Here is a 27,340-nt window from a genome sequence, read left to right as displayed (position 1 = left end):
TCAGCAGTGCTGTTGGAGTTCTTTATGTGTTATCTCAGCTAGTAAACCCTTTGCTGATTGTGTTTAGTTATAGAATTTAATGGTGCTAATTTCACACTAACAGGAGATGTCATCTGGAACTGCACATGCTTTGACTCCAGCTGGGCATGGGCTGCTGCATGCCAGGGTGACCTCTCCATGTGGGCAGCAGCACAGGGCTGCCCAGCTGCAGAACTCTGTGTGCAGCTCCCCAGGCACAAGGGTGAGGGCATATTCATGGCTGCTTTGGTGCTAATGAAAGCTCTGAGCTATCTGCTGAGCAAAACCAGAAAACAAACACAGCAAAGCTAACATCCTCCATGGCAGCCTGACCCCAGCAGGGGCTATCACTGCTGGCTGCCAGGGGAGTCTGAGTTAAAACAAATATTCCCTGCGTTTTCCAGGAGCTTCCCTGCTGCAGGAGATGGCATGGCAGGGTCCCTGCACAAAGCTGGGGATGGGGATGGGGGTGGGGGTGGAAATGGGGATGGGGTTGAGGATGGGGATGGGGATGGAACAGTTGCTGCCAGCCTTGTCGCTGCTGGTGGCTGTTCTGTCACCGCTGCCCCATTGGGGTTGGGATGGGGCAGGCACGGTGGTGGGAAACTGGAGAAGAAATGCCAGGGCAGGCGAGGCCACGACTCCTCCATGCCCTCAAACGCAGCAATGGAACAATGGGCCCTGGGCAATAGTGCTCACTGGATTGTTGCATGGGACTCTATTTGGGGGCTCCACTTTGCTGCTCATGCACGAAAGGCAGTCATTTGGCAAAAATCAGCTCAGTTAGCAGCCATTGTTCGTAAAGAGCCTGGGGCTGAATGGGCTCAGGGCTAATATATTCTATTATCCCATGCCTGCCTGTTCCCGGACAACATGGAGGGAAAGGCGCATTCCAGTCCCAGCGGCCAAGCGCTGTGGGCAGAGCAGCGGGGCCAGAAGGGATGGGGTGCAGTGGGCACAGCTCAGGGGCTGCAATTTGCTGGAGTGTGCTGACTGTGCTGAGCCTTCAACACTGCATGCCCATGGCGGGGGGATGGGAGCACCTGAGCAGCAGAGCAAGCAGTCCTGCAGGGTCCCACAGTCTGCAGGACAAAAAACGGAGAGTGAAATAAGCATGGTTAATTGGGCTGGGCTTGTCACAGGGCAGAGAGGACCCAGGATAACCAAAAGGGTGCGTGTTGCAAGGCATCTTGTTATTCAGTAAGGATATGCCAGCCCCTGTGGGACGGGCAACAATAAATGGCTGTAAAGTGAAGTTAAATGATGACATTGCAGAAACTTAGGAAGCAGAAGAAAGCTACATAATTGTGAATGGAAATGTCTGCACAGGCATTTAGAAAAGTTAATGCCCAGTTTGGAAAGGGTTTATTGAAAAAGCAGCCCTCCTTGGGCACTGCTATATATACTGCTCATACTGTCTTATGCAATGTAGTGGTCTAGACCAGAGCTGCTAGATTTTTCTTTTTTTCTTTTTTTTCAAGGCAGTTCTATTTCAGCCAACAGTTCACTCATGAATCCCTATACAGGTGCAGCTGCCATGAATGTGGGTACCGAATACAGGAGGGTGCCAGCAGAGCTGTTTATAGGGCTGAGGATGGAGCTGTCCCTGCTGTCTGTGGGATGCTTCAGAACCAAAGCAACCGACCTGCAGCATTCTGCTGGGATGGGGAGGGCTGAGCTGGGGGGGGGGCAGCCCTGGGGGTGCAGTGCTGTGCCTCAGGATGCAGCCAGCCCAGGGAGCAGTGTGGATGCTCTGGATACACGGTGCGGTGCATCTCTGGAATGGTTTTGTTTCTCCCTCTGTTGAGGCAGGCATAACCAGCTCTGATGGAGAGCTCTAAGACTTTCCGGTGCTGTTGCAGTTAAAAATGGAGCATTGCTTGCCAAATGTGGTTCTGAGCACCCCAAAGAGCAGGGGTCTGTGTTCAGGACCAGACAGTTCTGCCTGCAGGCACAGAACTTGGCTGTGAATAAAAATTCTTGAGAGAAATGCAGCCAAACAGCCCTAAGCAGATCCATGTCCTGTTTTGTGCTGTACTGCAGCACACTGGTTGGACTTTGCAATATATTCTATGTTCTATGAGATGTTTCAGTGTTTCTAAACTGATGCTGGTAAAAGCAAATTTTAGGATGTCAGGATTTCCCCAGGGATGAAAAGCCCATTTTGCAGCTGTTTCTTCGTGCAAACAGCAATCAGGGTTCTACCGCCGTTCCCTGAGCCTGAGCAGCAGGGAAGGGCCTGCTCCATCCCACTGCTTTTCATTCAGTAACTGGCACCTTACGGCGAAGACTTCTCTTGTTTACTACTGAATTCTCCACTTCGTTAGCAGTGCTAACAGGCTGCTCTCTTCTACTGGGCCTCAAGTGGCTCTTTCACGCTTGCAGGCTGCAGAACCTCTTCCATTTACCTCTCAATGAGGTGTAGTTCCTGCTTTAAAAATCACAAGCTGTTGAAGCAGAAGGCAGCAGCAGTAACTGAGCTTAGTGTAGGGCCAGGGGAAGGGGCTCAGGGGAGCACAGGGACTGCCTGATGGGCCAACTCCTGCACACACGGGGGCTGAGCTGCACACCCAGAGCTGAGGGGCCCAGCTGTGCCCACGCCTGGTGGTGGGGCAGCACTGGGTGCTGCTGCTGCATGGCTCCAGGACTGTGGGCAGGCTTCCAGGCGTAATTCCTCTTTAAGAAACAGACCTACTCTTTCTGCTGCTTTTTTTTTTTTTTCTTTTTCTTTTTTTTCCCTGCGAATACCACAGTTTGGGTTGGAATTTGTCCATAGGGAAATGAGATCTGCACGGTCCACTCCAGGTTCTCAGAAACATTCACAACCTTGGAAAAGCAGCTCAGGAGCGCCAGGGCTTTGCAGAGCTGCTTCAGCTCCGTGTCCCAGCTGCCCCCGGTACCCCCCAGCTCTCCCGGGGAGGAAGCAGCGGAAGCTACGGCCGTGCTCACGCGTCTCCTAAGCCTACGGGAGCCTCTCCGTGCTTTCGCCCTCCCCGAACACCTCTCCGTAGTGCCGCAGGTGCCGCGCCCTCCCGTCCGCTCCGGGGCACGGAGCACCTCCGCCGGACCGCGGCGCCGTCGGGGCTCGCCTGGGGCGGTGCGGAGCGGTGCGGGGGCGGCCGGGCCGGGGCGCGATTGGCTGCCGGTGCCGCTGATTGACATCGGCGGGCGAGTGCGCGGCGGGCGGTACCGCCGTGATTGGCTGCCGGGGGCTCACAAACCCGCGGCGCGGGGCGGTGGGGCCAGAGTGGGGCCGGGTCCGGGGAGGGAGCGGGCGGCTCTGCGCGGGGCAGCAGCGGGCATTTGGCGGGAGGAGCTGCCAAGCACCGTGTGGGGGTCCCGGGAAGGGGTCCCTGGGAACAGCGCGAGGGGCTCCGGGTGAAGCTGCGGGGAGTGGCGGTGCCGCGGGCGGTGCCGTCGGGGTGGCCATGGGCAGAGTGCGGGGCGCGCTGCGGGCGCTGCTGTCGCTGGCCGCGGGGCTGCTGGCGTGCGGCGGGGCCAGCGAGTACGACTACGTGAGCTACCAGTCCGACCTGGGCCCCTACCCTGGGGGGCGCTTCTACACCAAACCCCACCAGTGCGTGGCCATCCCTGCCGACCTGCGGCTCTGTCACAGCGTGGGCTATGATAAGATGGTGTTGCCCAACCTGCTGGACCACGAGACCATGGCCGAGGTGAAGCACCAGGCGAGCAGCTGGGTGCCGCTGCTCAACAAGAACTGCCACATGGGCACCCAGGTCTTCCTCTGCTCCCTCTTTGCCCCCGTCTGCCTGGACCGGCCGGTCTACCCGTGCCGCTGGCTCTGCGAGGCTGTGCGTGACTCCTGTGAGCCCGTCATGCAGTTCTTTGGCTTCTTCTGGCCGGAGATGCTCAAGTGTGACCAGTTCCCACAGGATGATGTCTGCATTGCCATGACAACTCCCAATGCCACCGAAGTCTCCAGGCCTAAAGGTAAGGCATAGCCAGAGCTGGGGGGGGCAGATGTCAGCTCAGGAAAGGCTGTATCCTTGTCCCCAAGCAGGAAGGATGCGCTGCCTGCTCCTTGTCACTTTTGGAGCAGTAATCATGGAGCAGGTGGAGCCTGGGGAGCTGTAGTACTGTAATCTGTGCATTAGGGCTCAACTCTGAGCCTGTCCTCCTGGGAGGTGTTTCTCTTTCATGCTTTACTCCTGTGGGGCCGCTCTTCAGCTGCAGTAGGATGTGTGCTTACACATGGCAGGAATGTCTGGCTGGAGTAGGTGGTGGCAGTGGTCCCAGCAGAGCACCACGCTTCCCAGACAGCGCTGAGGCTCAGTAGCCTGTCTGAGTGAAGGAAAAGCCTGCATGTGAGGAAAAGCAGCCCTGCCTTCCCTTTGGGGGCTGTATGGTAGAGGGAGGCTGCAGGCAGGGTGTCCATCAAGAAGCAACTGGGGAAAGGGGATGTGTTTCTTATTTTCCTGGATTGTGCTCTGCAGATCTGCCTGTGTCAGACCAGTTTGCCCACAGCGAGTTGCAATGAGCCTGGTTTGTTGCCGGAAACTTTTAAAATAATCAAATAAACATTCTGGCGTAAGATAAGCATTCTGTGTTAAAGCACTTTGTAAAGCTACTGAGAGGTGTTTGCAGAGGGAGAAGGCAGGGGCTGTAGGAGAGCACAGCACTTACTGAAGTAATTGCTGGAAGGAGCTCTTTGTTTTCAGGGGAGGCTCTAAGATCTCTGCTCTGGGTGAACCCAGACCCTTGGTCCAGACTGCTGCTGTCTCCTGTGAACAGGTACAAAGGTTGCTTTTATTCCTCAGGGACTTGCAGCCAAGTGGAGCAGAACTGCAGCCTGTAGAGCTGCCCCGTGCAGGTCAATATCTTCAGAGGCTTTAGCAGCTCCACACCTGGAGTCACCCTTGTGTGCAAGCAGCATCTGCCAGTCTTCCCTGGTGTGATTCAACAGCCATCTTTGTGGTGAACTTTCAGACCTGTATAGGCGGATGGGGCAGCATTGCTTTCTTTTGGTGCTGTGCAGCAGCATGATGTTTGATGTTCAGTACCACACTGTCACTCACATCACTGCAATGACTTTGTTACAGAAAAGTCCCTCTGCTGTGTGCAGTCTTCTGCTGGTGCGTGTTCTGGAGCCCCATGGATTTCAGGCTCCGGGGTGTTTCCTATTGATTCAAAGAAGGTCAGAGCCCAGCAGTGTCCCTCCCCCCACCCCATTCTCTGGGCATTAATAAGAACGAGTCTTTTCAGTATTTTTCCCCATTAACACCTTAAAATTGGAATTTGTTTCTGCCTCTCAAAGAGCTGACCTGCTGAATTCCTTTCTCCTTAAGCATTAGGCAGTAAAGCCTGCAGGCCCACAGGATGCATCAGGGGAGTTGCAGATTAATATAGCATTACACATTCCTTCTCCTGCCCCTGGAGTAAGCTAGCTCTAAAGCCAGGCATTAGAAAACGGTCAGCAGGGAGAAAACAAACTAGAAACAGGCAGAGGTTGTTCTTGGAGTGAAGCTGTCAAATGCAGAACGTGGGCTCTGTCCCACCTGTTGTAGATGGGAAGGTTGTCAGAGCTCGGACTGTTGGGTGCTTGCAGGGTGCTGAGGGCTGGGCTGGGGTCCCTGAGCTGCCCAGGGTGCACGGCAGCAGCCCCTGCTCACATCGTGGGTGTGCTACAGCATCCCCAGGGCCGTGCACACAGCTCAAAGCCTGACTTTTCACCAGGGAACGGTGAGTTTTGTTTTACTTTTTTGAGGGGGAGCTTGGAAAGCTTGTAGGTTGGGCACTGTGGTGGCTTTCTTGCTGGCTATCTGCCCTGTGTGGGCTGGACCTCTTGGTGTGCACTTTGGCTATGAGATAAGCTGATGATGAGGGGTACCCCTCTGCTCCCAGGGTATGGGCTCGGGTGGTCTGTAGCACAGCTGCTCTCCTCCTGGCAGCAGGCAGTGTGGGGTCCTCCTGCCAGCATCCCCTTGCCATGAGCTCATTAAATGTACAGGCAGTATGGAAAGATTCTGACTGCTCATTTAAAAATAAAGTGTTTGGGCTGTCATCATGTCCCAGAAACTGTCTTCTCCCTGTGTCCCTGTAAGCTAAGCTGGTAAAGTGGCTATGGCATTGGTAGGGTGTTGAAAGGGGACGTCACCCAGCTCAGACACCAGGAATGGCATTTCTAGGGCTGCTCCTGGATGCAGTAAGGATTACCTTGTTGCTGGCAGTCTGGGACAATTGGAAGGCCAATTGCTCTGCATGTGTGATTAATAAAGACATGGCTTATGACCCCAGGAATGAGGGTTTGGCACAAAACAGATTAGGTGGTGGGAGGGGAGAAGCACAGCACAGGAATGAGTGTCCAGCTGGGAGTCCCACGGGGTGCCTGTGGACGAGGCAGCAGCACTGCGGTCTGTATGAGATGTGCGGCTTTGCACCCTCCTGCTGGTAGCTGCTGTGCTGCAGAGCCAGGCTCTGTCTGCGTGCAGAGACTGGCAGATGTTGCACTGCAGCGTGGCTCCAGAGAACAGCTCTTGTGTGTGGGAAAGAGCCCTTCTGCTGGACTGAGAGCATCTCCCTGCTCAATAAATTCATCCGTCAGTAGCACAAACCTCTGTCTGTGCTGCTGGGTGGTCTCTGCTGGCTGCAGGCAGGAACCTGGAAGCAGTTCGTTATCCTCTGGATGTGAAGAGCTCTCCTTATGAGCTGAGTTGTGCCTGTCCTGAACCCAGTCAGGCTCTGCGGTGGCTACCCTTGTTGTGTGAGCCTTCCCTGCCATACCTTTGCATGTGCTGTGTGCCAGCTTGGCACACCATGGGATGCGGCATCAGCAGGCTGCTCACAATGCCCTGTGGCAAGCAGCTTCCCCTGCCAGGAGCTTGGCCCTGAAAATGCTCCTCTGTGTCAACCTTGTCCTCTGCAAGCAGCTGCTTGCACCTGGCCTGGGGGAAGTGGGGCTGGGAGGAGGCTGTGCTGGGGCTGGGACCAGGCAAGTGCTGTCCTGCAGAGCTGGCTGCTGGCACCTCAGGGCAGGGCTTCAGGCTGCTTTTGGCCCTCCTGGGTTTGTGGTGCTCTCGGGCTTGCTCCTCATCACCTGTTCTCTCCTCTCACCAGGAACCACTGTGTGTCCCCCATGTGACAACGAGATGAAGTCGGAGGCCATTGTTGAGCACCTGTGTGCCAGTGAGTTTGGTAAGGAAGCATTCTTGCTGCTATTCCTCACTGGTATGGCTCTGCAGTATGGAGAGAAGGCACTTAGTGCCCTAGATCCAAAGCATCCTGCTTCCCTTCTAGCTGTGTCTGGGGCAGCAGGTTGGGTGCATGATACTGGAAGGGCATCTCCTTGTGCAGGGGGCAGGGCACTACAGGGTGCCACAGATGCTCAGCAACCACTATGCTACCCAAGCAAGCTGGGGGCTGCCTTGTTGTGGGCTTGGATGTGTTCTTGGGGTGCGGGGAGGCTTCCTGGGCTGTGCAGGGCAGTGCTGCTCTGCATAGGCTGGATCCTGGACCTCTGGATTCCCACCGCCCTCGTGGCTGACATGGGTCAGCAGTACAGTCTCATTGCCTGCAGGCAGCCTGTCCTTTCCTGGGGGCAAGCATGCCTCTAGATGTCAGTGTTGATGCGTGGTGGCAGCAGTGTGTGGGATGTGTCTGGTGGGGAGTGGGGCCTTGGAGCTGTGTGGCCTCATGGCAGCTCGGCAGGGAGGTGTCTCTGGGTGTCTGCTGCCCAGGCTGCTGGCACCCCCGGGTCTCTTTTTAGCAGAGTTCTGATCTTCTTGCCAAGTCTGGGGGTTGAACCCAAAAGCCATCCCTTGCCTTGTTAAGGCTGAGGAGTGAGGGGAAAAAATGCAGTGCTGTTGGAAAGCTGCGTCCTAAATCCGTTATGGCTCATAAGTGAGTCAGACAATCATAGGGAAACAGAGCTTCATTTAAAGAAACAAAACCCACAAAGAAACAGCAACAAAAAAGCTGTTGCAGGGGAAAAATATGAGCTTTTTCAGATCAAGCCCAGCATTAACTGGTTTTGACATCCTTGCTGGTGTTTGTAACTTTCCTGAAAAGCTATTAAAGGAGCATTGAGCAAGGTGTGCATTCCGTGGGGATTAGCACTTGAATGTGCCCTGTGCTGAGTGCGCTGTGCAAACCCCAACCTGCTCTGTGCTGATGCTTTACCCCTCCTGCTGGAAATGAATTCCCCACTCCTGCAGGTTTGGTATGCCAAAAGGCCTAAGTTCAGTACAGACTTTAGCGGGGAAAAGCATCCACAGGAACACCCATGTAATAGTTCCTCAGGAATGTGCGTGTTCCTGGCGTGCAGGAATTCAGTGTGGCTGGGAGCTGCCTGCCCTGAGCTCCTCATCTGCGGCCCAGGAGTCTTCTTGTGAGAATGAAATGACTTCTTCCTGGAGAGGAGTCCAGAGCAGCTGAGCAGGACACAACTGGTGTCTGCTGCGTGTGAGGCATCATTCTTTCCTCACAATGGAAAGCTGGTTGCATTTTGGGTTGCCTTTTGTTCTCCTTTTCCTCCCTTGTCACTAGAATAAATAGCAGTGGAAAAGTTCATTTGCATGGATTCTCAGTGGTGTGGGTTTCAAACAGCCTCCTTTGGCGCTTCTTCCTTCTGCCACTGTGTTTTTTCTCCTCCATTGAGCAGTGCTCCCTCCAGATGCTCCGGTGTGCTGGGAGCTGGGGTGAAGGACATGGGCAGGATGCTGTGGGGACGCCTGGCAGTGGGGAGCAGCTGGTGAGCGATGGGTCGGCCTCAGGAAGTGCTCTCCCAGCACAGCACGGGATCCTTAGATCTCTGTTTAGTCTTCAGGGGTTACTGTCGTGGGGGCGATTTCTCATGGAGAGCTGTTTATCTGGCACTAACATAAACTCCCGTCCCCTCCAACTGAGGTTTCTCATGCACATCCAGCAAGGTAAACACCGGCAGCTGACAGGTTACAGAACCTCATCACAGCCAGACATGTACTGTAAATGTTTAAACTATGTGTACTGTGAGGGGCAGCTGGTGGTGGGCTTTGCTCACTGCTCTTCCCTAGTTCTCCTGGTGCCATTGTTGCAGGGCTCTCTGCCCACTTGTTGCAGCTCGGGGGGGGGGCAGCCCTGGCACTCTGCTGCTCTGTGTCTCTTGGTGGGGGTATTTATCATTTCTGCCCTTTCTCTGAGGTCTGAGGGATCCTGCCCAACGGGCTCTTGTGAGGCCCCATCTGGAGTACTGCGTCCAGGTCTGGAGCCCCCAGTACAAGAAAGACAGAGCTGTTGGAGAGGGTCCAGAGAAGGGCCACAGAGATGATCAGGGGGCTGGAGCACCTCCCCTACAAGGACAGGCTGAGGGCGCTGGGCTTATTCAGACTGGAGAAGAGAAGGCTGTGGGGTGACCTCATTGCAGCCTTTCAGTACCTGAAGGGAGCCTATAAACAGGAGGGGAGTAAACTCTTTGAAAGGGTAGATAACAGCAGGACAAGGGGGAATGGTTTTAAGTTGAAAGAGGGAAGATTTAGGTTGGATGTTATGGGGAAGTTCTTTACCATGAGAGTGGTGAGGTGCTGCAACGGGCTGCCCAGAGAGGTTGTGGATGCCCCGTCCATCCCTGGAGGTGTTCAAGGCCAGGTTGGATGAGGCCCTGGGCAACCTGGTCTAGTAAATGGGGAGGTTGGTGGCCCTTCCCGGCATGGGGGTTGGAGATTCATGATCATTGAGGTCCCTTCCAACCCAGGCCATTCTCTGATTCTGTGAACCAGGACTGCAGTACAATCAATACATGCTGTTTATTTTTCCCCTTGACTGACAGCTCCTTGCTTGCAGCCTTCTCCAGTTACAGCCCTAATGTGTCTTCTGGCAGGTTTCCTTCTCCTGTGCGATTCCTGAAGGAAGGAGCAATGGGGCTGCAGGAACAGCAGAGCTTTCCACTGTCTCGCATTCCCTCCCCTGCCTCTGGGGGTGCTGGTCTGGGGCTCCCACATGTCAGGGAGCACTGGGATGGAGCCAGGTGGTGTGGGCTGGGGTGGAGTTGATCTCAGTGATGTGTTCCTGTGCCTTGTGCTGTTCCAGTGCTCGCTGCAAATTGAGCTGGTTTGGTCTCTCCTGCTCTGTAAAGCTTGTATCTCTAACTCCCTGAGCATCCTGAATTTGGAAAACAGATAGAAAGAAAGCTTCCCTTTAGTTTCCAGCCCTGGATTGCTTTCCTGTATGGTAATAGTACAACACAACAGGGCTCTTGGCAAGCACAACAGCCTTTTTTGGCACATGGGCAGACAAATACCATTACTCTCATTGCCAGTGAAGTGTCTGGGAGCACGAGGGTAGCACACAGACTGTGCTGCCTTCTTGAGACTGTCATTGCTGTCCTGCTGCCGTGTGTGTCTGCAATGGTGACCTGAGTACAACGTGTATTTATTGCTGTAAGTTCCAGCAGCACTGAACTTCAAGGAGCAGCATGATGCAGGGTACCCTTTTCCCTGCCAGAGCCCATGGCTTCTGCTGTGCTATCTGCTGCTCACAGGTCTAAGAATCAAATGGGGAGGGACAGCAGACAGTCACATATCTGAGCATTATTTATCTGCGGCTCTGAAGTAAACTCCCAATTGATGGAAATATGTTAGTCATTTTTGGCCATATGTGCTTTTCCCCAAAACTGAGGCAGAGCCAAATGGCACAGAAGTGGTACTTTAATGTACAACACATTTCCATCATTTTTCCCATGCTTACTAAATTCCTGTTCGTGGTCATGGCAAATGAGCGTTAATTTTCTTTTATTTGGGTTGCTATTTGCTCAGGAAGGCACTGAACCCAAAGAGGAGAATACTTCTGTTGGTATGTGATGGGGTTGGCCCTGCTGCCCAGGTCCCCACCAGCTCACACATAGCAATACTCAGTGCTCAGAATGTGTTCCACAGCTGCCTGAGGGCAGGAGAGCCTGAAAGCAAATGCTTGAGGAGCTGAGTTGATCTCTTAAGATTCTCTGTGCTGCTGAAGTGGGCACGTTGTGTCATTGCTCAGCTAACGTTTTGCTAGAAAATCATGCGTTGTGCTGCTGAACAAATCTCCTTCTCAATTAAAATTGCCATGTTTTGTGCTGAGAACTTTGTTTTTCCTTTCTATTTTTCCCTTCTCCTTGGCTTGTTTCTCAGCTCTTAAGATGACCATCAAGGAGGTGAAAAAGGAGAACGGGGACAAAGTGATCATTCCACGGAAGAGGAAGGCGCTGAAGCTGGGGCCCATCCGCAAGAAGAACCTGAAGAAGTTGGTGCTGCTCCTGAAGAACGGGGCTGACTGCCCCTGCCACCAGCTGGACAACCTTGGCCACCACTTCCTCATCATGGGCCGCCAGGTGAAGACCCAACACCTTCTGACAGCCATCTACAAGTGGGACAAGAAGAACAAAGAGTTCAAGAAGTTCATGAAGAAGGTGAAGGCTCCGGACTGCCCCACGTTCCCATCCGTCTTCAAGTGACCCCCATGGGGGCCAAACCCCTCCCTTTCCTCCTTGTCCTCGGAGCTCCCCCCAGCCCCACCTCCTGCCCCCTGCCAGCATTTCCCAGAGTGAGCACTGAGCAGACCCCGAGGTCACGGACCACATACATCTGCAGTAGCCAAAGACCCATTGCTATGAGTTCATGGAAATAGCAACGATCAGATGCAGAGGGCTGTGAGACCACGTGATTTTGGATGTGATCCTCGTGACCACCTGTGTTCATGGCTGCAGGAGCACCCAAGTTAACTCCTACTGCACCAGAGCCAGCCTATTGGAAAAGTATTCCATCCTGACAATGCAAGTTAATAAACAAGTGCAGCAGTATCCATCAGACCTCTGATAAAGCCTCCTGGTAGCTAATTGTCCTCGTGGTAAATACAAACCAACCAGTATTCCAGTCTGAGTGCCTTTGGGTTGAGCCTCAGCCCTGGGACCTCACGGTGCCCTGATCTGCTGGGTCTCATTCCCAACCATTGCGTGATCCCACTCACCTGGCTGTGTCCCTCAGTGAGGCACTCCTTGCTGGCTCACCTCACTGCTTGCTTTACCACCAGTATCTCATGGTTTCTTCAGGCCATCAGCAAAATATTGCACTGCAGACGGGCAAGGAGTGGTCCCTGCAGAGTGCCACAGGACAGCATCACCTCCATGCTCCTCTTCCTGCAGTTGCTGTGGGACTGACTGGTGTCTGGGTTTTGGTGTGTGACAAGTTGGCTTTGTATCATTCTGTGCTTTTTTTCCTGTAATCAGAATGTCACATTAGTGTGAGGTTCTGTTGTTTTATGGAAGGCAATGAATACTGCATCCAAATGATGACATTTATTGACCAGGCTGAAATTCATTATTCTTTTAATTGGATGTGTTCTTTTCTCCATAGTCCCACATTGCTCCGCATTAATTACACCACCCTGCTTCTATCCATCACTCTCATCAATCACAATTACTCATAAGAGAATGACTGTCTTAAAACTTGATACAATCCTGTAGCTTTGCACCCAGCTCTGCTCAGATCTGGTGCATGAATTGTTCTCTGGCTCGGGAGCGCTGTGTGTTTCTTTCACGACTGAACCATGGACTTCATTGTAGATAAGTCCCATAAATATGCTGAGCACCCTGATGAATGCTGCTTCAGAACTAGCAGAGAGATGGATTTAGGATGTGAACTCTTTAGAAAATCCTACTAAGTGTCTTAGACCACAGTGTGTATTAGCGTTATTACTGTGATGCAGAGTTAATCGTTGTAGATAATGTACCTTATCAATGAATTGAAAACAGAGCAAAACCGCAGAAAGATCCATCCGAAGCTGTAGAAGCAGCTCAGGGCTGCTGAGCTGAGCTGTGTGTGATGTTTCAGGCACGGCACGTTGGACATCTCCATATACCTGTGTGGTCATTGTACCAAACAGCTGTGGGATCTGCCAGCAGTTCTGTGCAGACGGAGCAGGCAGAGCCCCTGTGCATCATTGAGTCCCTCGTGCTCTCTTTGTATGTGGAGGTTTTTAATAAAAAAATAACAGCACTAAAAGAGATATGTTTGATGTAACATCGTGTTGTAGGCAAGATATACTTACATTTTGTTTTAATGTAATTTTAGATCATTAATTTAGAATGTGTGTGGCAGCCCCAAATCAGAGCTGCAGCTGCTGCCTGTGCTGCCCTGTACTCCCAACCCCAGCATGTGGGGGTCCCTGCGGTGGAGCAGCAGCGGGGCTGCAGTCCAGGCCCACAGTGCTGAGGCTGAGGCTGCAGAACTACATCAGCATCCGCTTCCCTGGCGTGGGTGAAAGCCTCAGACGTGGTGAAGGTGTTCAGCACTGCAACCACAGCAGTGTGCTCATGGCAGATGGTTTCGGCGGTTGGTTTTGATGTTACAGCTTGCATTTACTTTCAAATCTAATATCTGTTCTTTATGCTTTGTCTTTTATGTATCAATCGTCTCTTAACTAAAACTGCTAAATTAATCAACAACGACATGATTCCCCCTCCCTGTTTTTATGGAGACTTTTTTTTCTGTCCCAAGTCAGTGCTGTCAGAGGTGGCTGCAGAGCAATGCAGTGCAATGCAATGGGACGTGATGCGATGCTGGGGATGGCTGGGCTGGACGTGCTGCAGCTTTTTGGACAAGAGGAGGGAGATGCTTCTCACAGCCAAACCTGACGTTCCCCAGTGGTGCATCCCTGCTGTAAGAACCCAGAAATCATCTTGCAGTGCAGCCCATGCACTCTGCAAAGAGGTCTGGGGGTGTGAGAGTGGCGTGGGGGCCCTGCAGGGCACAGAGTTGCAGTGGGCTTTGAGGACTCCACCTGCCTTACTTACTCGTGAGGCTCAAGGGGAGCAGCCCAAGCTACGCATCAAGTAGTTTTTGAAGGACAAATGCTCCAAATGTAATTGTGATGGAGAGCGTAGAAGTGCATGAAGAGCACAGATGTTGTGTGAGTGCTCTGGAGCAGGCACTACCCAGAGCTGTGTGAGGAGTCTGTGCTGCTGTGGGAACCTCTCATGTGAGCACAATGCATTACAGCAGAGCGCTGCTTGCTTTTCTCATAGTATATTTTGACAAAGAAATCTGTACTTGATTGTTTTGCTTTGTTTTAAACTTGTGGTTGATATAAACACATTATGGCTTCTGTTCTCTCTCTTCTGTGATTGGAGCAAGAAAACCTCTCAATAAAATGTTTTTTTTTTTTTTCCCTTTCTTTCAAAGTTATTTTTACTGTTGCCTTTTCTATATCAGTTGCATTACTCGTGGTGCTCAGGGACGTGATTTAGCAGAGGGTTGTTAGGGTAGTATGGTTAGGTCATGGTTGGACTTGATGATCTTTAAGGTCTTTTCCAACCTGAGTGATTCTGTGATTCCACGTGGCACCAACACCCACAGGTTCAGCACACTGTCTCTGCGGACACAGCTTATCTGCGCTGCTGCCTGGCAAGGAGAGATGCAAGAACTTAAAGCATACATCCACAGTGCTGAGACAGAGAAGTTCTGTCAGAGCGCTGCTGCTGGAAAGTGCTTTATCTGCACACTAATACCCCTGTTGCACACCAGCTAGCTCACGCCAGTGCAAACAAAGGCAGTGAGCTCCTTACAGCAAACAGTGCTGTCCGCAGGAATTATTTCTTAGAGAATGTTGTTGCTGTCACTGATTGCAAGGAAAGCAGGCACACACCTGAAACCCCTGTCCCATTGGTCAGCCCTGGCTCCAGCTCTCAGGTTTTTCCAACCAGAGCAATCGCCCATCCTTTGAGAAATGGCCAGCAGGTGTGGCTACAGCCTGGAGTTGGTCCCAGGTGTAGGGGAGGTTTGATAGTGGGGAAGCAGGGGAGCTGCTACCTTCCCGTGCCCCTGGCCAGGGACATCAGCAACAGCACGTGGTACCATGAGAGCAGGTAAGAGCAGCTCAAGCATATGAGTTATGCTATAACTGGTTCAACTACTGATTGCTATGAGTTCTGTTTATGCAGCATTCATGTAAATACTCTAAACCAAGACTTTTATGAGTTCTGCTGTGTAATGTGCTGGGTGGTGATTTTCACGTGCACGATGTAACTGTAAAGTAAAGTGTGTGCTTAAATCCTGCTGAGTGCTGGGGGTGCAAAGAAATACCCAAAGTTAGGGGAGAGGTGCAGCTCTTTGCTGACCCGCAGCCGATCCTGGATGCACTTTGTTTCAGGCTCCTGTGTCCAGCTCTGTGTTTGGCTTCACAATGCAAGGAGGCTGAGAAGGTTTGGGGATGGTTGAGGATTGCCCAGCAGTGTGTGTGCATTGTGTCTGTGGGCTGTGCCCCACGGAAAACTGCTTCTAGCTTGTGTGAGGGTGTAACAGCTGATCTGGCAGCACAAGGACGCTCAGCCTTGCCAGCAGCCTGCCCTGGGCTTGTCTGAGTCTTGCATAAAATAAAATATCATCCTCTTGTGACTCAGTTTATCCTCCCAATAATGTTTATCTTATTTGCTCCAGCATTCTTTCTGTTGAGTACTGTCTGTTAATTGAGTTTCTGGTCTCCAGTTTGCAGTTAAGCTTTAAATAAATACAGTTCTCTTTCATGCTATACAAAAGTCATCTTCCATCCCACAATTAATTTCTTGTCCTTGGCAACCTGTGTTCTTCTTTGACCCCTGCTGGGGAATGCAGGGCTGGAAATTGTGAGCAATTAGGGACGGTTTCTCCTGGAGAAGAGCAGATACCAGCCTGGTGTGTCTGACGAGGAGCTCTATTAATGTTCTGCAGGATGGGGAGGTGATGCACCGCAGCTGTTCGTGCAGCCTGGTGACATGTCTGCAAGGGAAATCCTGCCTGTGTTTATCTGCTCCTGGCGCAGTGCTGCTGCAGTCTGGGCATGGTGTAACAGCAGTTCCCACCAAACCCTCCCCTGCTCTGTGGTGTTCAGCTTGGCTGGGACACGTGCTGCGACTTTAGCACAGAAGTGCAGAATGCCAGCTGCCCCTCTTTGTGCTGCTGAGGGGCTGAAGTCCTACAGCAGTGGCAGGGAGCTGTGTGGTTGTCTCCGTAGCGGGGAATGGTGCTCATGCCCTAGCTCTGTGAAGCAAAGGGTGCCTTACTGCACGTGGCCACACAAAGCATAGACTGGGAGGGATGCACAGAGGAAAACATGGAGTTTGTAACGTGCCACGATGAAGAACAGAACAGGAAGTGGGAAAGAAACACTTCCTTTCCTTTCAGACGTTTTTGTGGAAAAAAGATCCATCAAGGATAAAGGGATGCAAAGCTCCCTGCTCCTTCTGAGTGTGCCTCGAGCCGCGGGGCATGCAGACGTGGGAAGCACTGCTGTGCTTCAACCTCAGTGCAGAGAAAGTCCTCCGTGGGACTGAGGGAGGGAAAAATCTCCCAGGATCCACAGCAAGTGCTGTAAAAGCCTCTGTTTTGTGAGGGCTCTGACTCACTTTATTGTCATTTCTTCTCTAGTAATCCCAACTGAGCCTCTGAACATCCTACCTGTTGGCTGAGTTGTTTCCCTGTGCTAGTCTGGAGAGGACAGAGTCACGTTTCAATGCCCTTTCTGGGAGCCTGGCTGGCTCCTCTGCTCTATGTGTGGGGCCGGGGGCCCTGCAGTATGTGGCTTCCCTGGGCAGAACTGTGCCAGGAGCTGTGGGTCGGCCCATCAGGTTGGCTGGCTGAGCTGCAGAAGCCTCCCAGCCTCTGGAAAATGAGAACTCTGTTCCAAGACCTTCCTGGCGAAGGCTGGAATCTCCTCTGGGCCAGCTGCTGGCCACAAGCTGTCCCGGTAGCAATGTAAGGGCAATGGTGCGCCCAGCTCTGCAGTGCAGGGTGACAGTGCCTGCAGGGTCTGCTGCACAGAGTGTGCTTCCAGGATCCAGGGAGCTGTGAGGGAACTGCAAATAGTCCCACTTCTCTGCAAAAATGTACACAGCCTGGAAATGCTGTCAGTAACATTTTTCGGTTGGAGACATGTGCCAAGTCCTCACTCTAGTGAGGAGAGGTGGGAAAGCCAGGCTGTGGCTGGATGAACAACACCTGGGACAGTGCTGCTGCTGCTCAGTGTGACCCCCCCCAAACTCCTGAGTTATTAACATGGATAAGAGATTAATTTGCTAGAAGGCATTTGTCTTTGCCAGGAGAGCAAGCACATGCACAGCTCTGACATGCAGTGCTCAGAACTTCATTGAGCTGCACCAGTGATGAACTGCAATTCCTTTAGCCAAAGCAATTTGCACCACTGGTGTCTCAAAGCAGCAGATTAATTGCACCCAGCCCAGACAATCTTCTCTGCTATTGCACAGTCAGGGTAAGTCACTGATCTGGAGAGGACTGAGCACATTTGTGGCAGTTCCAGGGTAATTCAGCATGTGGTCATACGTGAGGTGCTGATGGCTGCGCTGCCCTCCTCATCTGCAGTGCCACTGCTGGGCACCCATGAGTGAGATCTCAGCATCTCCAGTGCCCGGCCTGGGGGTGAGGAGCAACCAGGGGCAGCTGCCAAGGTGATACATTGAATGTTCCACGTTAAATGGTCTAAAATATATATATGTATATTATATATATATTAAAAAAATAAAATATATATATATAGAGAGAGAGAGAGAGCGCCAAATGCTTATGAAAATCTCTCCCCCGGATTAATGGTTGCCATTACCGCTGAGGGGTAATTGCACGTGATACTACTTTAATTATTAAGCATGAAGCTGCCCAGCTGAGTTACTGTAGCCCCTAACTGCCTACTCCAGTGTTTACAATCTCTTCACCATTCCCTGTTCTTCCCTCTCACTCACCATAAATGTTTATTTAATAATCCTGGAAGACCTTTTAAGCTTTCTGGGTTTAATGTTTGCTAAACACCCTGTCACTTTCACTTCTATTGAGAATTCCCTGGTTCTGCTCAGCCCCAGAGCTTTGCAGTGGGACGGGGCTGATGGGGAAAGTGGGAGCAGCCAGCGTGCCCCGGGTGGGCACTGCATGGGGCACTGCAGAGCTATGGAGCTGGCACACAGTGCTGCCAGTTGGGTCATCTCTGCACTGCATTGCCTCCATCTCCAAGCTCTCTGTGTGCTCACACAGTATTAATTTCAGCAAATTCATTTTTCTTCACAAAAGCTTTTGGTTATTTGAGATTAGGGGTTGTTAGGGCTCATTGTTCCCCAGGCTGTGCCTTGTTTTGCTGTGCTGCTCTGAGCCTGGTCTGCAGGAACTTAATCTCCCCTCTCCTGTAGTGGTTCTGTTCTTAGAAAATCTGTTCGCTGCTCTTGTGCAAATTGTTGATGGGAGATAGCAGTGGGCCTTCCTGCTTCTATTTAATGTGTCAGCAGAGAAAGACATCTGCTTGCAATTAAGGTACAGCCATGCTGAAGGATTGGTGTGGTAGATGTTAAGCGATAATGGGAAGTCTTTATCAATTCATAATTCCTGGTGTTGTACAAAGGAATATATTTCACTTAAAATTCCTGGCCCAGGGAAAGCCAGCAAAGCAGCAAGCGATGCGGACAGACTTGGGAGCGGAGCAGAGGAATGGGAAGGATGGAAAATCCTGGGCTCATTTCTAAAATGCCATGCGTTTCTGGGTGTTGCTGAAGGAGCCAAGCCTTGGCTAAGGCAGGGAGGAAGCGCGTGGCAGGGCGTGCAGCCGGGGCCAGTTCAGGGCTGTATCCCATTGCGGGGGCAGCTGCCTTCAGGCTGCGGCTGTTGGTGCAGGACAGGAGCTGTGCTGTGTCCCCCGGGCCGTGCTGCTCCGTGACAACGGGCTGCCAGCGCCCTGCGCTGAGGATGTTTGTCCCTTGCGGAAGAGGAGCAGCCTAGTTTCGTTTCAAGCTCCCAGATGTCGGTCATGTTATCAACGTTTCTCCCTACTGAAGCAAATTCAAAACACCTCTTTCTCTGTAAGGCCTCAGACATGAGGCACGGGGAAGTTCCTGTCTGTGCAGTTTGTGACCAATGTGCAGGGCAGCCCTGGGCTGGCAGGGCTGTGCCGTGGCATCGCTCCATACTGACTGCTCCCTCTGTGTCTGCAGGGCTGTGGGGTGGGGTGGGCGGCCCAGGAGCACCCAGACCTCAGCTGGGGCAATGCTGTGGCTGTAGGATGAGGATGATGTGTTCCCAGCCGCACTACAGCTTTCCAAATCTCCATGAGGCCGTAAACCAGCTTGTAAAACCAAAGGCAAAAGCTGGATTTCACTGTTATCTTAGTGGAAACTTAGGCTTGGAAGGAGGAATCCAGAGGAATCTTTATCTCCGTGCAGGGCCGAGGCACTGTGGGACAACAATGCGGGATCCAGGAAATCTGCCCCTATCTGCAGCCCGCTCATCGGGCTTCACACGCACGGATGTTCTGTAAAACTGCTGGCCCAGATGTGCAGAGCGATGGAAATTCAAAGCCTTTTTCATGAGCTAGTTGGAAGATCATTAACGAGCAATTAGTTTGCTAAGTGTTTGGCCGCAGGGCTGCTTTATTTCCCCTTCCCCTCCAAAGGCAGTAGCAGCTTTGCTGGGCTCGAGACGCGATTCCTCCCATCCCCGCTGCCCGGAGCTCCGCTGGGGCTCTGCGTGATGCACAGCCTGGGGTGCGCGGCCCCCCCGGGCTGGCGGTCTCTCCCTGGCTCGGAGCACCGCATTATGCAAGGTTGAGTTTGATTTGTTCCCCCTTCCTCTGATTTTTAGTAGCTGACAGTTGCTACCAACGTGAGGCACTAATTTTTTTTTTATTTGGGACGCATGAGTTCAGGCTCTTTAATCATTTCCAAATGCCTTCCTCTAAAGGCTATATTGTTTCAGCGTTCAGCCACTAATTTTTTGAAATCTCTGAAATAAGACTCTGCTCTTGAACATGTGCCGGAGAGTTGTTCCTTTGCACTGTATTTTAAAAATATACATGTGGTTTAATTCAACTCAAGGACCGGAGGGGACATTTTTCCACCATTCCCCCTCCCCTTTTTCTTTAGAACGGTATCTGCCAAACCGCCGGGCTCTGTGCCAGCAGCAGCCCCTTGGATGAGCCCAAATGCATCTGGAGGTTAAAAAGCGCTTGCAGTGCAGCCCAGAGTCGTTGCCTCGCAATGCAGGACCTGGGCAGTGTCTGCTGTCACCTGCTAGCTGAGGACAATGCCACCCGTGCTGGGATGCCGGCAACAAAGAAGGGAAATTTAATGTGCTTGCACCGAAGGGCTTTTGTTCTCTTTGCTCTTTCGGTGTTGCTGCATGGGGCCAAAGCCAACACGAGGCCAGCCCCTGCTCAGAAGCTTCACGGAGCAGATGCTGGCAGCTGGTTTTGGAAAGGCAGAAATGCTGTGAGGTAGGCAAGAAATGGCAGTACATTTCTGAGAGCAGATGTTGCAAATCCCTGACCTGTTGAAGCAGTGGGATATTAGGATTCAAAAAAGTGCAGTGAGAGCAGAGGAAGAGGGCAGGGGAGAGGGAAAGCTGCTGCTGAGCACCCGGTGGAAGCAGAGGGTGCAAGAGGTGAGCATGAAGCTGATGCTTGGTGCTGGTGGGGCTGCAGCTGTGCTACCTGAGCAGACAGTGGTTGAGGCTGTGCAGCGCTGCCCAGCTCGTTCCCTGCCCACAGTCACTGCTGATGCAGGAATACAGTGAAGAGATTTCCCAGCAGCAGCACTGACAGCCTCTGAGGGAGCTCCCATAGGAATCTGTTGTTTGTGTTGGCAGTCATAAATCCCCCAGGATGCAGATGACAGTGGAGGCATTATGAGTCTGGGCTGTCTTGTGTATAATATCTGCACTACATTGATTTGTGAGTCACTGGCATAATTATTTCTGTTCGGCATTACCGGCCTGTTTACAAAAATAAAACAAAATAAATATTTAATGCTACTTAAAAAAAAAAAAAATACAGTGGCAGAAGGACAGCACACGTGTTGCAGCCAGCCAGCTTCCTGCACGGCCCAGAAGCAACAAATCTAATTGGTTCATCTCGATCTTCTCATTGGTAATTTCACAGGAGGTTTGTACAATAATTAGCTGGGACGGGCTGTTCCCCTCTCGCGGGCTCTGAGCAAAGCGTGTGTAACGTCGGCTCTCTCCACGGTTCGCTCCCGCACAGCTCTGGGCGCTCACGGCGGGGTTCGGGGCTGCGGGGGGACGCGGCTGAGCCCCGCACGCGGGCGGCGGCTGCCACCTGGCGGCTCCGGTGCTGCCCGCACCCCCACCGCGTCCTGCGGCGCAGTCCCTGCGGTTTTGGTGCCCGCAGCGCGGCGGTGCCGCCTCGAACCCCGCGCTCCGCATGAGCGGTGGGGAGGCGGTTCATGTGCGGCCCCAGGAGCTCTGTGGGAGGATGGACGGCGTTCGGCTTGCTGGTAATAATCAGGGCATGCAATTTCAAATCCACCAAAGGGTTAACGCGAACATCTCCGTACCCATTCCTGCAAAATGACCTCTGCAGGACCCTCCCGGCGATGCAGCTATCTCGTCTCCGTGCTCTAGGAGCTGCTTATCCTGAGCCTGACAGTTGGCTGCTGTCTCCAGACACTTCCGTGGCAGATGGTTTTCATTACCGTCACTATGTGGTACCTCACCTGCTCTGTGAACTTGGCACTGCGAGCTGCTGGGGGAGCGGAGGAGCGCCACGTGGTGACCCCGCAGGCTGGGCAGGAGTTCTGCATGGGAGGCGATTTCTGGTGTCGCTCCTCTATGCACAGCACTGGCTCGTGCCAGGTCTAAATTTGTCCCAGTGAATGAGAAACGTCTGCAGGAAATGCTCTTCCTTCCCCTCTGTGGCACAAGGGGTACACGGGATTGCGCAGTTCATTAGGAGGATTTTTGGAGCTGGTTTCCAGGAGTTACATCCCGAAGAAGATCCAAAACACAACCAGCACCCTCAGAGCCCCTTGGTGACAGAATTCAGAATCCATTTGTTTGGGTTCATTGGCATGCATTTGCAGTCAAACTCACTTTTTAGCTGCAGAGAGCACGGAGGGAGATGATTTCCCACCTCGGTGCCCAGGGGCTGTAGCTGGAAAGGGCTCTGCTGTCCAAGTGAAAGCTGGATGCAAGCTAAGGGGAAACAGATGGTTTCAAGATCAAGCACATCATATGGAGGAGAAGCTGAACTGCTGATGGATGGGGCAGCATTTAACTCAGGCATGGAGCCAAATGCAGTGTTGTCCTTTCTAAACTGCAGGACCCAAAACACAGTCTCTTTCGCAGGTCCAGAGTGGCCCAGCTGTAAGGACAGCAACAGCAGAACTGGAACAGCACAGAGTGCTGCTCAATCGTGTCTGTTTTAAAGGGCCGAGAGAGGTTCTTTAGGAGCATGGAAACTGGCTCTGGAGGAACAGTTACATTGAGGATGTACCATGTAGCAATAGCAGATGTTACACTTGAGATGTATCCTGCAGCAATGAGTCCTTCGCTGCAGAAAGGTTGCTGTGAGGGCACAGAGACAGGAGGTGATTCCAAGGAGACAGAAGAAATTGCTTCACTCAGTGCAGCCTGGTCACCTTCCCACTGCCCACATGCCGGAGCAATTAGTGGGCACAGGGCTGTCTTCAGCACATCCCTGGCGAGAGACATGCGATGCTGACTGGGTGGGGAGTGCTAACAGCAGTGTACCTCATTTGCAAGAGGACAGCGGATTGCAGCAGGGTGTGATGTGTCTAGCAGCTACGGAGGTGGAATGGAGCCACAGGGAAGCAGAGGTGCGTTGAACCACCTCTTGCCTGGCTGGGCACGTGGTGACAGATACCTGAGTTGAGTGGCGGGGCTGTGGTGTGGAGCCAGGACTTGTGCTTGCTCAGCAGCGTGCTTCACTCCCAGCTGCAGAAAATCTGTAAGAGGAAATTAGATTTCAAATGGTTCTGACTAGCTCTAGGGAGAAGGCTGGGATTGAGGGAGGGCTCACTCATCACCAGCTCATTTAATGTGGAAACCCAATCCCCAGGAGCCCCGTGCTCTGGGGCAGCCCTCTGCAATTGGTCATCTGTGCAAATGCGGCAGCAGCAGTGATTTGGCACTTGTGAAAGAGCATTGTGCTGTGCCCTGAATCCACGTCCAAACTGGGACGTTTTGATTATTTTTAGTGTTACTTACGAAGCATGCCCTATATTCACCCTGGAGGGCCAAATCTGAGCTATCACTCACTTTTGGAGATGGGAATGCTTTGTTTCTATAAGGTCTCCTGATAGAATCGTGTTGTGTTTACATTTGCATTTCTCATCTATAACTTGGTGCGTGTGTCATGCGGAGAAAGTGAGCTTTGTGCTTGAGGAAGCGTATGGTGTGGGGCAGGGATATCCCTCACCAAACTTACTGCAGCCTGGAGGGGTCACGGTGGGGCTGCACTTGAATATTCACAGAACATCTGGGCAGGCAGTTGATATCTCAATCCATTTCCAAGGCTCACGACCGTTAGCACCCCTGCCCAGATGTGTGCATTTTATGTGCTGTGCATAAAAAGGCAGATATTGCACAGGGTGGAATGTGTTGGAATCGGCACTTTGGAAAATACACACTCTGCTGGAATGTGCTAACATCCAGCTTGCGCAGAAGGGCAATTAGCTCTACTGATGTTCATGAGACTGGGTCAAAAACTGGCTTCAGAAAGCAGCTCGCTCACATTAAAGGGCTTTATAATCATTACACTAACGTATTTCTTTTGAAAACATTTTCAGCTTCTTAAACAGTTAGGGTATTTATAAAATATGGCATAAATTACTACATATTTCTTTATTCATGCTGATTACACAGCCTATAATTATACTTAAGCCTCTTATTTGTATATCATGGCGGCATTAAGGAAAGCTCTGCGATTTGTCTGCGTGTTATTCTTTCCAAATAGCAGAGGGCTGCAGTCTCTCCTCTCCTTCAGGAGAATTCTCATGGTTATGTGCCCAAACAGCACCCCAGGTGTCCGCCCCCCCCCTCCCCCCCCCCCAGCTCTGCACAGAACATACGGACAAAGCTTTGCAATTTATTGTGACAGGTAACATTTGGCTTTATGCTTGTTGGATGCACACACTGTGCTTACAGCCAGCTTTTTGCAGTAATTCACTCACAGGAAAACATTTTCCTGGATCTCTTTGGCTTGCTGTAAACCAGTGTTGGGGTAATGGAACTCAGTTCTCCCTTTGGCCGTGGTCCCACAAGCACTCGGGGTCCTCTGATGAAGTTAGAGATGTAAATGTGGCTGCTGAGGGTTTGCTGCTGGTCACAGCCTCCCTGGTGTGAGCAGCTAAATAGGGAAAGCCACGGGTGGGAGCAGACCTGGTCGGTGCCACTGGGGATCCATCTGTAGCTGCACTGTGCAGTGTTGTACTGCTCTGGTTACGTGGTGATGTGGTATGTAAGTATGTTAATGCCTTTTAAGGGATTTTGCTTCTAAGCAAGGGCTGTGGAAAGGAGGCGAAGAAATGTCTGCTTGCCTTGCTTTGGTTTTCACAATGTCTTTTCCAAACATACACGTGGCAGTGTAGGGGTTAAGGAAGTGGAGCACTGGAATTTCAGTGCCGAAAGGAACTCCCTTGCAGTGGGTAAAGCATTACACAGCTTTCCTTGTTATGCCTGACAGATGTGTGACAATAGACAATGAGTCAAACTGGGGAGTCAGAACAGAGCTAAGGAAAAGCTGCTGAGAATTACTGGTGCGGGTGGGCGAACGAAGCCCTCCTATAGCAGAGCATTGTTCTCCCGGTTGTAAATCTCAGCTGAAATATGAATACCAGGCTTCCAAGGACTTCCAAAAGCTAGAACGTGCATCAGCCATAACCGAACCCAACGTGCCCTGCACAGGGTCCTATTTATCACTTTTATGCTGAGGCATGAAATCCCCACGCTGTGAGGGTGGGGTGGGAGTCTGTTCCTACTCATGGTGGAGCTGAGGCCAAGAGAAGGATTTTCTCTCAGAGCAGTTCCTGCACCCCAGAACGTGCAACTCGAGCGGATAACAAACCCAATGACACTGAACGTCAATTTTGCTCTTTACCCCAAGCAGTTGGAAGCAGTGCAGTGTGTTTGCTCTCCCAGATTGCTGGTGAAAGCTTTCAGTGGATAATTCTCGCTCCGTAGCTGTTTACAGCACGGTGACCATTCCCAGGTGGCAGTCTGGAACTCATACTGTGCTGGCAAGTTGGAAGCTATTGTTTCCCTCCTTGATAGAATGGCTGCACAAGTCCCAGCACAGCATGGGCTGTGGATTTTTCTTGTTCTATTTAGGACTGTAAAATTTTGCATTGTTTCTGCTGACCTCTCTGTGCTCGAAGTGCCTTTCCAATCCTGTGAAACTGGTTGTTGCCTTCTCAGAGGATCTATGAGACTGGGGGAGTTACACAGAGAGGGAGCTGCAAACCCTATTTTTCCTGTGTGGTTGTTCTGTTCCACGTGCAGATGATAATTCTGCATCTGGTAACTGATATATGGGGGAGAAGACAGATCAGCCCCATGGACAGCTTGGCTTGCTCCCCAAATCCCCCCAGCACAATTCCCAACCCACATCTGATCCTCAGAACTCCTCAATGTCTGTGATTGCACCTTCTGTCTCACCTGGGCTCCTCCTCAGTGTCTGTGTACCAATCCTTCAGCTCTGCTGGGCACGTTTGGCACAGGCTGAGGTCCTTCTGGAAAGGAGAAGGTCGTTGTCTGCTCACTCAGGTGGCTCACAGCTGTCCTTTCCCACTTTACAGGTCCCTGCTCTTTCCGGCACAATAGCTGGGACGCAGAGGTACGGCTCTTTGATGAGCATCTCCTAACGTGTGAATGGGCAGGATTTGGACAGGAAATCTGCATCACTTCTGCCAAAGTGTCCACAATTTCACAACTAAATTAAGGGGAGATGGGGGCAGCAACATGCAAAATGTGAGGTTCGTTGTTTGTCAAGTGAAATTTCTTCAGTTCAGCACAGTAAAGCACTGCTGTGCCTCTCAGAGAGGCACAAACCCTCGATTTGCTGCTGCTTTCAGCTCTGGGATGGAGCCCGGGCTGAACTCCCAGCAGCTCACAATTATCGACGCGTGGGGAGGTTTCACCCGCGCTGCACCTCAGTTCGGTGCGGTGGGGGCAGCGCTCGGAGCGCGGCCCTACGCGGGGTTCCGCCGCTCCCGGTGCCGCAGCGCGGGGCCGCCCGGCCCAAAGCCCGACGCGCCCGGAGCCGCGCGGTGTCGCAGTTCGCCCACGAACGCCGCGTTCAGCCCCGCTCTGCTGCAGCGCTGCTCCGAGGCGCCTTAAAGTCGTTCTTTCCTCAGCTCGGGGCCTTTTTTCTTTTACTTTTCTTTTTCTTTTAAATATTTTTAATTGCAAATCCCGAGGGAATATCAGCAAGGTGGATTCGCTCGAACTTCTGCATTTTGAAGTCCAAACGCTTGAAGCAGCTCTTTGCAAGCCCTTGATAATAACGTGTAAAAGGATTTATGCTGAGAGCACTGCGATGCTGCCTCTGAGTTTTGCACACGTCCTGTTTGGCTGTATGAGGTTGCAGCAGCTGGAGACTCCATCCCGGCCCAAGTCGGATGGTGCCTCTCCGTGGCACAGCTCTAAGCTGCCCCTCGGGGCAGCCACAAATGCAGACCAAAATAAAATGGAAAAAACAAAAGCATGTTGCGTGGGCATCATGTATCAATCCAAGACCCTGTGAAAAAGGGAGGGCAGCGTGGGGATGTGCTGTGATTTTGCTCCTCATTTAGCCTCATGTTGTTTTTCCTCAGCTGTCTCTGATACGAATGTGCCGTTAATCTCTTGGTGGAGAGCAAAATTCATTAAGCTACGGGGCCTGCAGCAAGGCTTGATGATAATTTGAATTAGGAACCCGAGTTGTGGCCATGTAACATGAGAGCGCCGGCTATAATTAGGGAGGCAGCAATTTCCCCATGACCTTTTATTTTTAAAGTGTTTTAAATGGACCGCTCTCATCCCCGGAGCTTCCTCCTCTGTGGGAAGCTCCTAATGTGGGTCACAGCTCTGCTGTTTGCAGGTGGCGTGGAACAGAATCTGCATTTTGTTTTTCAGAGTGAAAGTGTCTTTGAAATACGGTTTTGCATCTAATGCAGAATGTAATAAAAAGACTTTAAAGAGCTGCTGATGCCTCATGGAAAAGTGAAAAACATTTTGTTGAGAAACAATTCTGCCGGGCTGTCTTATCTGCCATTCCCTTTGCTCATTTTTGATAGCAAGGGACACTATAAATAAATATACATCCAGACACATAAAAATGAGAAACCTTGGCAACCAAATAGAGGTTGGTTGTTTCCTCGTGTTGGGTCACTTTGGTTGGAGGAGATGTAACTCATCAGCTGTAAGCCATTCCTACGGCTCCGGTCCCCCAGCGTTCCTTTACCCCTAACAGAGCAGCCCGAGGTGCTGCCTGTGGAGCTGATAGAATTGTTATCCTGTGAGACCTTAAATGAAACCTGACAAAGACCAGGATCTCTGCTGCAAGGATTGCCTTGTATTGTTTCCAGATGGCTGGACAA

The 27,340-nt window shown here is 51.9% G+C and overlaps 2 protein-coding genes across 2 annotated transcripts in view; both read left to right on the top strand.

Annotated features, from left to right (window-relative positions):
- The first annotated feature begins 3,262 nt into the window (after nucleotides 1-3,262).
- SFRP1 (secreted frizzled related protein 1) lies at nucleotides 3,263-14,164 on the top strand. Its single transcript, NM_204553.5, has 3 exons — nucleotides 3,263-3,969; nucleotides 7,093-7,170; nucleotides 11,118-14,164. Exons 1-3 carry the CDS (start codon nucleotides 3,447-3,449, stop codon nucleotides 11,438-11,440), a joined length of 924 nt encoding a protein of 307 aa, NP_989884.2. The 5' UTR covers nucleotides 3,263-3,446; the 3' UTR covers nucleotides 11,441-14,164.
- Nucleotides 13,473-27,340, top strand: part of ZMAT4 (zinc finger matrin-type 4) — a 61,412-nt gene continuing 47,544 nt past the window's right edge. Inside the window, exon 1 of the mRNA XM_015297406.4 lies at nucleotides 13,473-14,848. The gene's annotated coding sequence lies outside the window, so the exon portion shown is untranslated. The remainder of the gene's footprint in view (nucleotides 14,849-27,340) is intronic.

The sequence above is a fragment of the Gallus gallus genome, chromosome 22 (assembly GCF_016699485.2).
Source record: "Gallus gallus isolate bGalGal1 chromosome 22, bGalGal1.mat.broiler.GRCg7b, whole genome shotgun sequence".
NCBI classification, from domain to species: Eukaryota; Metazoa; Chordata; class Aves; order Galliformes; family Phasianidae; genus Gallus; species Gallus gallus.
Note: the sequence above shows the minus strand (reverse complement) of the source record. Positions and strands in the feature narration are given on the sequence as shown.

Coding starts and splice junctions, on each gene's coding strand:
- SFRP1 (NM_204553.5), top strand. CDS start 3,447: ATGGGCAGAGTGCGGGGCGCGCTGCGGGCGCTGCTGTCGCTGGCCGCG. Junction 3,970..7,092: donor CGAAGTCTCCAGGCCTAAAG/GTAAGGCATAGC, acceptor TCCTCTCACCAG/GAACCACTGTGTGTCCCCCA. Junction 7,171..11,117: donor CCTGTGTGCCAGTGAGTTTG/GTAAGGAAGCAT, acceptor CTTGTTTCTCAG/CTCTTAAGATGACCATCAAG.